The following is a 12,820-nucleotide window of genomic DNA, read 5'->3' as shown; positions in this document are numbered from 1 at the left end:
GGAGGAGGTGGGGCTGCCCCTGGGGCTTTTAATGGCAGAATAAATGGGAAGGTGGAGGGCAGTGCTGTACACTCCGTTCAGTGTGCATGCTGTGCCTCTGTTCTCTTCCCCTGTCATCTACAAGAGTGTATTGTCAGCACCAGATCTTGAAGAAATACACAGAAGCAGATTTTTGTTTTCTGTTTTGTTCTTTAAACTTTAGTTACCCATTGGCAGCTTTCGAGATGACAAGAATTTTGACAGCTTGCAAAGTGGTGAAGACTTTAAAAGGCAGATTGAAGTTTTGCAATGTGTCTGCTGATCACTGGAGTTTCTCAAGGACAGGCACCAGACTGTTGAGCATCAAGGTAACAGTGACTGAACTGCTGTTGTTGAATAGATGTGTTTGGCATGCAGAGATAACTTGCTGCAGATAACAGGGCTTACCTAGAGACATGAACCAGAGGAAATTTGTCTGAACCCTAAGCAAGGAGTTGCTTGGCTAAATGGTTTTATTAGCTAAGCAAACACACTTTTGTCTAGTCTGGAATGGAAGTTACAAGGTAAATTGCAAGGTGGAAGTTCAGGGTTTCAGTTAATTATTATATGTTATTTTCTTTAGAAACAACTCACCCTTCTATAGGATTGATAGCTAACAGAACAGATCTTTCAGTCCATATGAGATGAATTGGCTGAATATTTAAAATCATGCATCACTTAAGGCATGTAATTAATCCTATTGACTCCATACAGAATCCATTTTCAATGTATTAGAAACTACAATGGCTCTGAGATTAATTGGAGAGGTTGACAACTCTTGTGAAAGCATCAGTGTATCAGTTCTTGATTTACTGGGGCTGGAGCACTCTGTTGATTTCCCCAGCTTTCTAGTGCTCTTTGCTACAGGAACTGCAATAAATGGGACTTTTTGTAGGAGTTCTGTCGCACTGAAGTGCAGTGTGAGCTCTGTCAGCATGCACTTTGCATTGAAAAGTCACTTTTGCACAGGTGTTGTGTTGAATTGAAGAGTGCAATAGAATCAGCAGCTGGAGGAGTGGTGTTTCAGAGACCATAGGGAAGAGCATGGAGAGATTTGGAGTGCAAGTGCTGCCTTACCTGGCAGGGTGCTCTAGAAGGATGATCAGTATCACTTCTGTCCACTGAGAACTAGGGCTTCTCTCACCTGTCCCACAGCCACTCATTTTCCAGGAGTTCTGTGATCTCCTTGCAACACACCCAGTGCTTGACAGGACAAAGGGGAATGGATCCAAACTGACAGAGAATGTTTAGATATTAGCAAAAATAATTTCTTTACTCTGAAGGTGGTGAGGCACTGGAAACAGGCTGCCCAGAGAAGCTGTGGCTGCCACATCCCTGGAGATGTTCAAGGCCAGGTTGGACAGGGCTCTGAGCAGCCTTCCAGTGGAAGGTGTCTGATACCTTTAAAAATTCCTCTGCAGAGGAATTCAGGATAAAGCAAGAAGTGCTCCTGTTTATATGTCTTCCTCCAGCATGTGAGTTCCCAGTTACTTTGCATCAGAGTGTGGAAATTAAGTTTAGTTGTGAGGCAAGTGACCAAGTAGTGCCCTATGGCTGGGCTTGGTGTTTCAGCCAGCATTAATAGTGGGTATTTATCAGAAATCTGAGGAAAGAGTGAAATGCAGCATAATTAAAGTCATGGCCCCCAGCATGCTAGAGCTCAAGAGATGTTTGGACAATACTCTCAGGCACATGATGGGATTTTTGGGACTGTCCTTTGCAGGGACAGGAGTTGGATGAACTTGATGAGCCTTGTGGATCCTTTCTAACTCAGGACATTCTATGATCCATGATGCTGTGTGTGGACTAATGGCAGTATTAGGTAATGGTCTCATTTTTCCATTATTGCAGGCTTAAATGAGCATTTAGTTGCCTTTAATTTCCTTCTCTCACTGGGCTGTTTTAGGAAATGTAACAAAATACAATGAAAACATCTAACCTATGTGTAAGTTAAGTATGAGCATGAGGGAGAAGTGGTAGTTTTAGAAGAATGCCTAATAATGCTTCTCCCAATTATGCATTCTGTCCAGTTAAATCAGTGTGGGGAAACACTATTGTAGGTGAGAAGTGTTGGATGTGGGGACTCATAGGTCCATATTTCCCTATTACATCTAAAGATGATTACATCCTAAAGAAGAGATGGGCATCAGGGAGTGAAAGAGGGGCAGAGAGCAGACCAGAGACCCCTCAAGGCTCTCAGTAGGGATGTTTTGATCACTGGTTTCAGGTTCATCAAGATTGTTAAAAATTCAGGAACAGGCAGAGAAATTTCAGTTTGAAGCTCTTGTTTAATGCTCTTCTGAGGTCAGTGTAGTTAAATGGTTAAAGGTGGTATGAGCAATAAATAGGTGTCTTGTCACAGCTGGCTCAGTAAGGAGAGGTTTGGGAGAGCTCTAAAAACCACCAGGAATGAGCTAAAAATGTAGTCAGAAATGAGAGGGAGATGAGGGAAATTTTGTAGAGTGCTGGCTTTAGCAGCTATTTCAGATTACTGTGGAAGGACTCTTCAAATGTATTTCAGGCAGGTGGAAAGAAATGGGACAGTGACTGCAAGGAGAGGAGAGAGGTGGGTAAGGAAGTTAAAGATGAATCCCAAGGTGCTCCACTCCTTGTTTTGGAGGTGAAGGGGATGTAAAATGGGACCCATTGCCACAGAGAGGGGGGAACTTAGTGAACTGCTCCTGTTGGGTGCTCATTTCCATGGATCCTCAGTGACTTGTTGTAGGTGCCTCATCTGGCTTGCTTCCCTCTTCTCCTTTGAGTTTTGTGGTGGACAAATATTTGTGAAATTATTGTGAACAGCCTTGAGAAGAGTTCAAGTTGTAGGAACTGTGACTTTTCTACCATTGTACCTGCTTTGCTTTTCTTTGGGCTTGTCTTGGATGATAAAGGAATTAACCCAGTGCTTCTCCCCAAAAAATATCCTAAGTGTGAAACTTCTTTGGTGTATCCCAAGACACTCATCTTGACTCATTCTTTTTTCTCACCCTGCCTCCTTCTCTCAATTTTAGCCAAAAACAAATGTGCCAGAGCAAAACCAGATAGATGTAAATATTTATACAAGAAAGTCTTGACTGATACCCCTGTCCAGATAGATTTCCAGCCTATGGCAGCAGAGTACTTATAAGAAGAGTAAGAATCAGTTTGATTTTTCTATCAAAGAGAAAACTACTCCTTTGTTGCTGGCTGTTTGGTCTTGGGAAAATGGAATATAGCTCAGTCGTGGCACCAGGTTTTTATTGTAGGAGGAATCTTGGAGCTTTTGGATTCTTCTCTGCTTCTGATATGTTCTGAAGCCAGCCAGATGTGAGCCAAGGAATGTTGTGCTGTGTGCAATTGTTCTGTAGGTCTTTTGAGATTTTGCAGATCTTTATCTTCCACTTTTTTAGATGGGAAGGGTTGCAGCAGCAGGGAACTAACTGGAACTAATTTAATCTGCTTTCTTACTTTCTTACTGGATTTAGGTTTGTTTTTCTTTTACCTTCTTAATTGCTTTCTTTACTTGATGTGTGAAGTGCTTGGTGAAGTGGGACCTAAACCACTTGACTTTTTTTTGACAAAATACACAAAATCTATCAACACAACATCAATGGCATGACCCTTTCTGTTAGCCATCTTCATCCTCAAAGCTCCTGAAGAGCACTGCAGCCTCTTTAGAGCACAGGGCCCTCTGCTAAAGGTGAAGCTACTGATGTGTAGGAAGAAGAAATCAGATTGCAAATGGCATATATTTTATTGGGGGTGTGTGGCAGAAACAATTTAGTTGAGATTACAACAGAGATTTATCTGAGGCTATGTGAGGATGCTTTTGGGAAGGGTGAAGACAAAAGGACCTCATGGAAGCTCTGGGGGGGGCGGTATTTGCTTCCTGCTTGTTCTTTTTTTGAAAGTAAGTATTCCTCAAAACTGATCCCTGCTTGAGCCAGCAGGCCTTCTCTATAGCCTGTAAATCACTTTTCACCTTAAAAACAGAACTGAAAAAACAAGGTAGGCTGGCAGCTTAGGGATTTGGTAACACCTCCACTGGAAATGTAAGCAAGAATAATTGCTTTGAGAATGCTCAATGAACCGACCACTTAATTAAGAATAATAAATCAAGGAAGGGAGGGAAACATTTGAACATCTATTCCCTGCTATAGCTGAACTTGCAGGCAGGTTATGGGTGCTCAGGGACATTTTTCTGCATTACTTGATCACTGTGTAGGGGCTCTAATAGTATAATAAGGGCTTCTGTTCAACAGAAATGATTTCTGTGCTGTCTGGTATAGAAAGGAGGTGAGCTGTGGTGGGAGGGAGGCCATGCAGATCCCTGTCAAGTACTATACTGAGGGTGAGGCTCTGGAGCTCACAGTAATTGCTCTGGGCTCAAAACTTGGATGAATCTTAAATTTTCTGGCTATTCCACCATTGTGGACTTTGTTTTCTGAAGGATTCTGACAGGTTGGTGGCACTTAGGACCACAATTCAGGCAGCTGCTCCAGAGAGTGCCCAGTAGTGGGACATGGAGTTGCTTTTTTTGTGGACTGCAGTCCTTGGCCTGCTGGGGAAAGGGATCTTTAACACCAAGGCTGGGAGAAACTATCCAGCAGTGTTCCACTGGGTTTTCACCAGGCTTCAGAAAGGGCACAAGTCCTGTCCAAAGCCCAGTGGGAGGCACCCACAGCACCTCTGTGCTGTGCTGCTTTGAGTGTCCAGCAGTTCTCTGAAGTGAGATGTGCAGGGAGCCCAGCAGCCTGTCATTCTAATTGGGTCTAAACCTAGGGGATTTAGCCACAAACATTCTGTTTATTGCTGGGGAGGGAGGAGATTTTGGTCTTGCTGACTGAACTGTCCAATGGTGTGGGAGGGTTCCAAAACTTATGGCTGAATCTTTTGAGAATGACTGGGTGTTTGACATTAATGAGGAAAAAATGGCAAGGCTAAAAGCATCCCAGATGCACAGAATTCAATTACTTGGCAGCGCAGTTTGATTTTTGGTGTATTTTGCAGTACATTAGTAATTGATCTGTGTGGTATTTGTAACTGCAGAGGGGCTCTAAATGAATGTTTGTCATGATGGTTACAAAATGTTCAATACCGAGAATGAAATTTCTCCTTGCTGTGATTGTTCATCTGATTTACAGCTAATGGAAAGCAGCTCTCCAGCTCCCTTCTGCAGCAAATTGAACTTGATTTTTCTTTTAAAAATCCCAGTAAGAGGAATAGTTCTGTGAAAGAAACCAATATGAAGGTAAATCAGGAAGAGAGCTGCTTCCTGTGGACACGCTTGGCACATCTCCTGTGGCACAGACCACAGGTGGTCACTCTGCCTGTGCCTGGGAGATGTGCTTGCCTTCTGGAAGTGGAGGTTTTTCAGGGTCTTGAAAGTTCATCATCCAAATTATTTTAAGCCCAGGAATTCATTGGCAAATCTATTCACAGCTTTGCTTACTCTTCCTCTGCATGTCACCAGTGATCCTGCTGTTGGAGGGAATCTCCCAATTCGTTTTGTCATTTCTGCTGTGAATTTAGTCATTATTTATTTATTAGAAGGTGGAGTTCTCTGGTGGTTTCCCATCCAGTGCCTGGACAGGGTAAGAAAGTTTTAGTTTCCAAGTGGGGTCAGAGAGGGTGGTACATTAATCATACACACAAAGGCCCAGTTGTGACAATGAATCTCTTAAGGACTTCTGTAAAACTCTGTCCCATTTGCCTTGGCTGTAACACAGTGAAGAAGTCTTTAAGGCACCCCACAGTTAGTGTGGGACTCAGTTCTGCTCAACACTCTCTGGAAGAGGTATGGGTTCCTCTAGGCTGCTTGTTTCATAGCTGCTTCTTGACAATTTATGCCTACTCCTGAGGTGACTGAGACTATGAGTGTCCAGCTGACCCATGAGCTCCTCTGGTCTAGTGTCCTACAGCAGAATAGGTTGGTATTTTGCATTTTGCTGTCTGACACCAGCAAGATACCCAGTTATTTTTAGTGGCATTGCTGTGTGGTTGCACCAGAAGTTGATCACCTATCCAAGGTCAGAGCTGGGTGAGAGCCAGCAGGGTCAGCAGCAGGCCTTGAGCAAACACTGAGGAGGGAAGCAATCCTCTCCCTCCAGGGTTATGATGGTGGTAAATTGCAGGATGTCATATGTGGAAAAAATGAACTACAGGGGTGGGGAAGGGTGATCCCACAGTAATAGCAGCACATGCTCTGCTTGCAGTGAGGGCTGTGAGCTCACTAGTGAAAGAGGTGGTGTCTTGGCAGCTGGGAGTGGGAGAAAAGCAGGAATAATTACAGTGTTAGGCATGCAAGGCAGGTGTCCTAGGTGTTACCTGTATAAAGTTCAAGCCTTTCCTCTGTGTTTGAACCTCTTCACGTGCCTTTCTCCAGGTGCAGACAGCGAACTTGGTGCTGGAAGATGGGATGAGGATGAAGGGCTATTCTTTTGGCTATCCATCCTCCACAGCAGGGGAAGTCGTGTTCAACACGGGGCTCTCCGGGTAAGGCAATGGCAAATAACACACAAGCACCACTATTTCTCTGGCAGCTTGCTGAAGTGTGAAAGCTGCTTTTTCCAAGCTCACAGGGTCCTGATCCAAGCAGGTAGTTTTCTATGTAAGGCTACATTGTAGTCCAGAGAGAGAGAGAATTAATAAAGATGTATCAGTCAGACCTCTTGTGCCAAAGCATTTGTGGTGATAAGCACCTTTAAAGACTAATCTAATGCTGATGATGGGATACATAGGGTTCTGATCACTTCCTACTGAATTGCTGAGTCAGAGAAGAGAAGCTGTCTGCTCTCCCTCCAGTGTCCAGGTCAACTACAGAGGTTTGAAGCATCTACAGCCTTCTTGGTAACGGAACTTGGCTCCTGAGTGCAAAATTTTTAAACCCCATGCTGGCCCCCTTTATGACCCATCTCTTATGTAATTTGTTGGCTCATACCACAGGTAAGGATGGTTTTGCATCCTGTGCCTTTTCTAGCTAAAGGGCAGGATCAGATTTGTACCTAACCTATCATGATTCTCTGTTCTCTTGAGTGGTAGAAGCCTATGGCTGACTTAGGTTGGCATTTAAATGCTGCCTGTGCTTTTGTTGGACTGCTTGAGCAGAGGGAATCTGGCCAGAGGAATGGGGGTTTTGGTAAGCACAGCTACATGTCCTTGGGGAGATAAGACATCTCTCAAGTTGTTGATGCTTGAGCTTCTTCTGCAGTCATTCATGGCTGTCTTTGCTCACCTGCATTGTGTTCCCTAAATTCTGCTCTCCTTTGGAGATCTCAGTGCTCACAGGATGAGTTTTTAAATGGTATCATTGGTGAGAATGTTAAATTGCTGCAGAGGGGAATCAGTTTGCAGAGTTTTGCATTAGGAGACAATTATTTAAGCATTTTGACAGCACTAATTACTGGCTGTGTTAATATACCTGCCAACAAGCCACTGTTTAATATAGATCAGAATGATGGAGGGCACCAGAGTTCGCTCCTCATTGACAGATTATGGGCCATAAATCTTGGCACATCACAAAAGTCAAGGAGGACCTGAAGGATTAATTTCCTCTCCACATGTTACTGTGGCAGTAGAAGTTGTGTTTGTTCATTTTCTAATCATTTGGAGAGGATGCTGTGGCAGAGATCTCTTCTGTGCTGGAGAGCATATGAGCATGGAGCAAACAATTCAAAATGTAAGGTGGTATCTTCAGAGCCCCCTACACAGAAAATGACCTTGATTGAATCAGAGGAATGGAAGACAAGATTTTTCAGTGTTGTTGCAGAACATAAAAGTGGCAGATTTCCTAGCAGACCTGGGGTTGCTGTGTATTGAAAGGAACCCTGTAGCTGTACCTCCTGATCACAGAAATCAAGATCTGGGTATCCAGAGGAAGCCAGCTGTCCCTTCTCCCCGACACAGGGAGGAGATTATGGGTGAAGGAGATGCCCAGGCTGCTGGGGCACACAGCAGTTTGTCATGACAGGGAGCCAGGGGTTAGTGCAGGGGTGCTGACACACCTCAGACCTGCTTGCTGTGAAGTGGGTGTTTCTAGGGGTCAGCATGGGCTCTGTCCTGGGGTGATTAATAGGCTGTCTGCACCCTGCCTCCTCATCAGGGCTCCCACATTCTGATCCATGGTATAGAAATGGGAGGCAAAGCACTTTATGTGCATACAGCTCTCAGGCTTGAAGTAGCTGAAGCTTGCTGAAATGTTGACATGCTACACTGGAATAGAAGGCTGAGAGCACTCTTTTGGGGGTGAAATGTTGAATTTTTGATAGAAAAGCATGAAGATGAACTTTTCAGAAGTATTTGCTGAAAAAAAATAAACCTACTGTTTGCAGTTGCAGCCATCTGTTTGGGAAAGGAAGAAAAAGAGGAGATTTCCAATAAAGAAAAGAGAAGAGTTACAACCCATAAAATGTCTCGTGTTTGAAACAGCTCCATAAAGATGTTTACCTCTAATAAATGTGTGTGTTTCCCATGATATCCTAGTGAGGGAATGGGTTGACAGGAGTTCACTGAAATCAGACAGACCTTTGGGCAGGCACAGTGAGGATTAGACCTTGCAGCACATTTGAGTTGGTGTTTTCATCTGCTCCTCTCTGCTCCACACGGCATTGCTCCTGCTTAAAGGGCATTGTCCAAGCTCTGCCTGCACACTCCACTCAGAGTGGCTCTCTGTCCTTGTTTGCTAATTAAAAATGACATGCAGAGGTTAATTACATCAGGTTGGTCAGCAGCAAGGAGTCTTTTGGAAGACACACGTGCCGTGTGCCTGGTGCCTGCTGCAGTTTTGGGATCACTCTGCACTTTGTGTGCTTGGTTACCTGCAGCAGCAAATACAGATTTGAACATCAGGAGTGGCTTACCTGAAAATATTTCCTGGCCATTGTTTGTTCGACATGTCATTTCTCAGAGCTGGCTGGTGTGCTTCATTGTCTGTATCTGCCAGCAACCAGTCCTGCTTTTGTGAAGAGTTTCTCAATGTTTGACAATTAATCTTCTGGCAGTAAGTCTGGTGTTCCATAAAAATGTCTCTTGTGACTTGCTGATATCTGGTAGATGGCTGGAGTTGCCAATTAAGTATTTAAACAATAATGACAATAATAAATTATGTTTTGCATAGGGCAGATTCACGCTGAAGTGTCTTTATGCATTTGGCTCAGTATTTGTGGGGATAGCTTCATCTGTTGCTAAATTGCAGCTGGTTTTGGGTTGAAAGACAGTAATTGTTTAAGGGATATTTGCAACAGTATAGTGCAATATAAGGGAGAAAGTGAAGGACTGTTAATTTGAAGCTGAAGAATAGGAGCATATAGACCATATTTACCCCGTTCCCCTAGGTGGGGTTGAAAGTGAGACTGGATCTACCAGCTCCAGAGATGATACTTCATGGAATCCTAGGTTTGATCCTCTGCTGCAGCAGAAAGTTCCCATGTGCTTTTAGCTCTGTCCTTGCTGAGAAGGGCACTCAGGCAGGTGCTTAACAAACTGCCAGGCTTTTGCCTGGGCTAATGACAGGATATGCTCTGGAGCCCTGTGACCAGGGCTGGAGTGCTGAATCCCAGAGCATTGTCTTCAACTTGCCTTCTTCAGGGACACACTAGCCAGCTTCCAAGCACTGAGGAGTCTTGTCAGGTGAAATGAAGGATGTTCTGTGTGGGGGAACATGGAGACTGCCAGGCCTCTGCTGGGAAAAGCTACAGAAGTGGGACCATGGCAGGGTTTGTTGACAGAGCAGGTGGGAGAGAAGGACCCAGAGTAGTGATTAGGAATCCCAAGGACTTGTCTATGTCCTCCCCCATAAAAGGAGCAGTTATAGCTCTGAACATCCCAAGATGTGCAAGATCCAGAGTGTGGAAGGGACAAAGCTGGGGCTAACAAGTCTGTTGTCTGCTGGCTGTTCAGCTGGAGCCTTCTTTTCCACTGAGAGGAAGGAGAGGGCACAGAAAGCCCTCTTACAGTGCATGGAGGGCAGGGCACAACAAGGGTGAAGCACTGCCCAGGGCTGTTCCCAGGAGAGGCCAGGCCAAGCTGAGATCTCCCTGCCCTCTCTGTACTTGTTTCTCATGTTAAATCAAAGGACTCTGAATTTGTTGGTAGCTTCTGTGCTTTTCCTAAATGAAGCATTAGAAGCCAAAGTCTTTCCTTGTTCTCCATGTCAAATGTTTAATCACATTAAATGGCAAAGTCAGGGCATATTCACAGATGTTATTTGCTTTTATTCTGATAATATCTTCATGTGAATGCCATTTCTGTCCTTTTGTCATGTGGGAGTTCAGATCTGTCTTGTTTTCACTGGGTCTTTTGTTTTCCTTTTGACTCCAGACCAATGTACCTTTCTTCTACTGTTTGTTCACCTAGATACACGGAAGCCTTGACAGACCCCAGCTACAAAGGACAGATTCTTACCCTGGCTAACCCCATAGTTGGGAATGGTGGAGTGCCTGACACAGCTGCTTTGGATGAAATGGGCCTCAGGAGGTTTCTGGAGTCTGATGGGATCAAGGTAATAGTGGGAGAAGCAGAATCAAAGGGTTGTGCCCAGTAGCCTGAGTGTGTAAGAGTTTACTGGCTCCCTCATGGAAGGAATCAGTGGTGCTCAACCTTTCCTTTTCTTCTTCTGGATGTTGTCCTTTGGAGGAATGGTGGAAAAAAATCTCCATCTTGATTTCTGTACTAAGCCATGTGCCTTGTGGAGGGATCTGTTCTTAGGTGAAATGACTGTTTTATACACTAACTCCATTAAAAAATGGAGCTAACTTTTGAAATGAAATGTTACTTAAAAATGAAAAGTTTTTTTATTAAAAAAAAAGTCTAAATAAATTTTGTCTTGTCTCAAATTTCCATTTTCTTTCTTTTGACAAGAAGTGTTTTGTCAGCTCAGTGCCATTTGCAGCTTTGGTTAGCAAGCCACATTCTTCTAGGGATTCCCTGGTCAAAATGCCTAGGTACAGTCATGAGATATCCTGAAGTGTGTCCATGATATGGTTTATGGTGGATGAATAGTGAAAATTGAAGCTACCAGGTAAGGAAAAAGGTGGTCCTGTCATAGTAGAGACAATGGCACCTGTTTCTCCTTCCACCACAGCCCCACCTTTACTGCACACAGTTTATATTTATGTGGTTATCAGAAGGCACCGTGTTTCATCCCAGTTGGGCAGGAACTCAGTTCACTGATTGGTAATGGTGAGTGCACACATCAATCCAAACTTTTCTCTCTGACAATGTTCACATACTTTTTCTACTGATTCTCAGGGGACAGATCCCTTGCTATTACAGGTGCACTTCTTTTTCTCCCCAAGAATAGTTTGTTATACTAACAAACTTTTCATTCTCAAGATGTTTTTGCATGGCAGCTTCCCAGGCCAGCTGCTAGCTACACTTATTCAAATTAACAAGGCCCAAACCATGATTTTACAAGGCCTTTCTTTTGTAAGGTTTTATCTATATGTGAAATGATGTTTCTTCTCTCTACAGGTTTCAGGTTTACTGGTGCAGGATTACAGCAATGAGTACAGCCACTGGCAGGCTACTAAGGGCCTGGGAGAGTGGTTACAAGAAGAACAGGTGAGCAATCTAGATGTAACAACACAATGAGAACTGACCTGGATGGAGAGATGAGCTCTTTATTTTGTGCCTTTTAGAGCAGAAACTAGGTTTGAACAGCTCAGCTGTTTATGAGTGGGAATAAGGAGAAGGGAAGAGCTGCAGTGAGGCAGCCTGGTACTCCCAACACAAGGTCAGGCTGGATGAGGCTGTGAGCAGCCTGCTCTAGTGGAAGGTGTCCCTGTCCATGGCAGGGGTTGGAACAAGATCAGCTTTAAGGTGTCTGCCAAACCAAACCCTTCTGTCATTCTGTGACATGTTCTCATTAAAGTGATCTGGCTGCCGTCTTCTTTCCAATTTTTTTTAGCTGTCTGTTCTCTAACCTATCCTTGGGTTTTCTTCAGGTGCCTGCGCTGTATGGGATTGATACCAGAATGCTGTCCAAATTAATTCGTGACAAGGTATTATCTGCTTCCCTTGATCCAGTTGCACTGACCTTGCTAATGCTGGGCCCTTTCCAGCTTCAGCAAACCTGGAGTAGCAATGGTACTGCTGGGCTGCCTTGATTTCAGATGCTGTTCAGCTCCAAAGGCTTCTGTACTGCTGGGCAATGCTGTGACCCCACAGAGCCCCCTCTCCCTGGCTCTGCTCTGGATTTCCTGTCCTACAGAAGTGAGCCAGCACAAGATGATGTAAATGAAAGGCCTCATGCAGTGTCAGACACAACAAGTGGTAGTATCAAGCCCGTTCTAACCCAGAAGCAGTCAGAGAGCAACAAGTCTGTGAGATATTGTGGATATTCCTTTGTAGATAGTGGCACATTTGGTCAGTGGAAATTGTCCTGCTCCTCTGAGACAAAGGAATGCCTACAGTCATCTAAGATGAATTCCTAACCTGCTTTTCCTTGGCTGAAACCTACTATTATTTTCAGCAGTCATTACTTTTCCCTGTTTTCCAAGAGCTGACAATTGAAGGTCATGGGTAGAGTGAAGGTCACGTTATGGAGTGCAGGTTAATGTGAAGGTACACTTCACACTGGCTGAAACTGTGATCAAAGCCAGCCTGAATGTAAATTTGCCTTGGAGGCTCTTCTTTTCTAATGAATTATTTGAAGCTGGTCTTTAGGTGATCAGTTTTTAGTCTGCAGCCAAGCCCTGTGCCCCCTTTCATTCTACAGAACAAAACAGGAATGGTCCAGCTTGAATAGAGGAATATTTGTAGAAGTGAATTCTTATAGGATTATTTGGCATTGTCCTGCTCTTACAGAAAGCATACAGGTACAATT

At 44.1% G+C, this 12,820-nt stretch overlaps 1 protein-coding gene across 1 annotated transcript in view; it reads left to right on the top strand.

Moving 5' to 3' along the window:
• The first annotated feature begins 215 nt into the window (after positions 1–215).
• CPS1 (carbamoyl-phosphate synthase 1) overlaps positions 216–12,820 on the top strand; it is an 87,023-nt gene continuing 74,418 nt past the window's right edge. Inside the window, exons 1-5 of the mRNA XM_033516191.1 lie at positions 216–347; positions 6,383–6,492; positions 10,351–10,495; positions 11,467–11,556; positions 11,940–11,996. Of these exons, the coding sequence (XP_033372082.1) occupies positions 225–347; positions 6,383–6,492; positions 10,351–10,495; positions 11,467–11,556; positions 11,940–11,996 (525 nt within the window). The 5' untranslated portion in view covers positions 216–224. The remainder of the gene's footprint in view (positions 348–6,382; positions 6,493–10,350; positions 10,496–11,466; positions 11,557–11,939; positions 11,997–12,820) is intronic.

The sequence above is a fragment of the Parus major genome, chromosome 7 (assembly GCF_001522545.3).
Source record: "Parus major isolate Abel chromosome 7, Parus_major1.1, whole genome shotgun sequence".
NCBI lineage: Eukaryota > Metazoa > Chordata > Aves > Passeriformes > Paridae > Parus > Parus major.
This window is presented reverse-complemented; position numbering and strand designations above follow the sequence as displayed.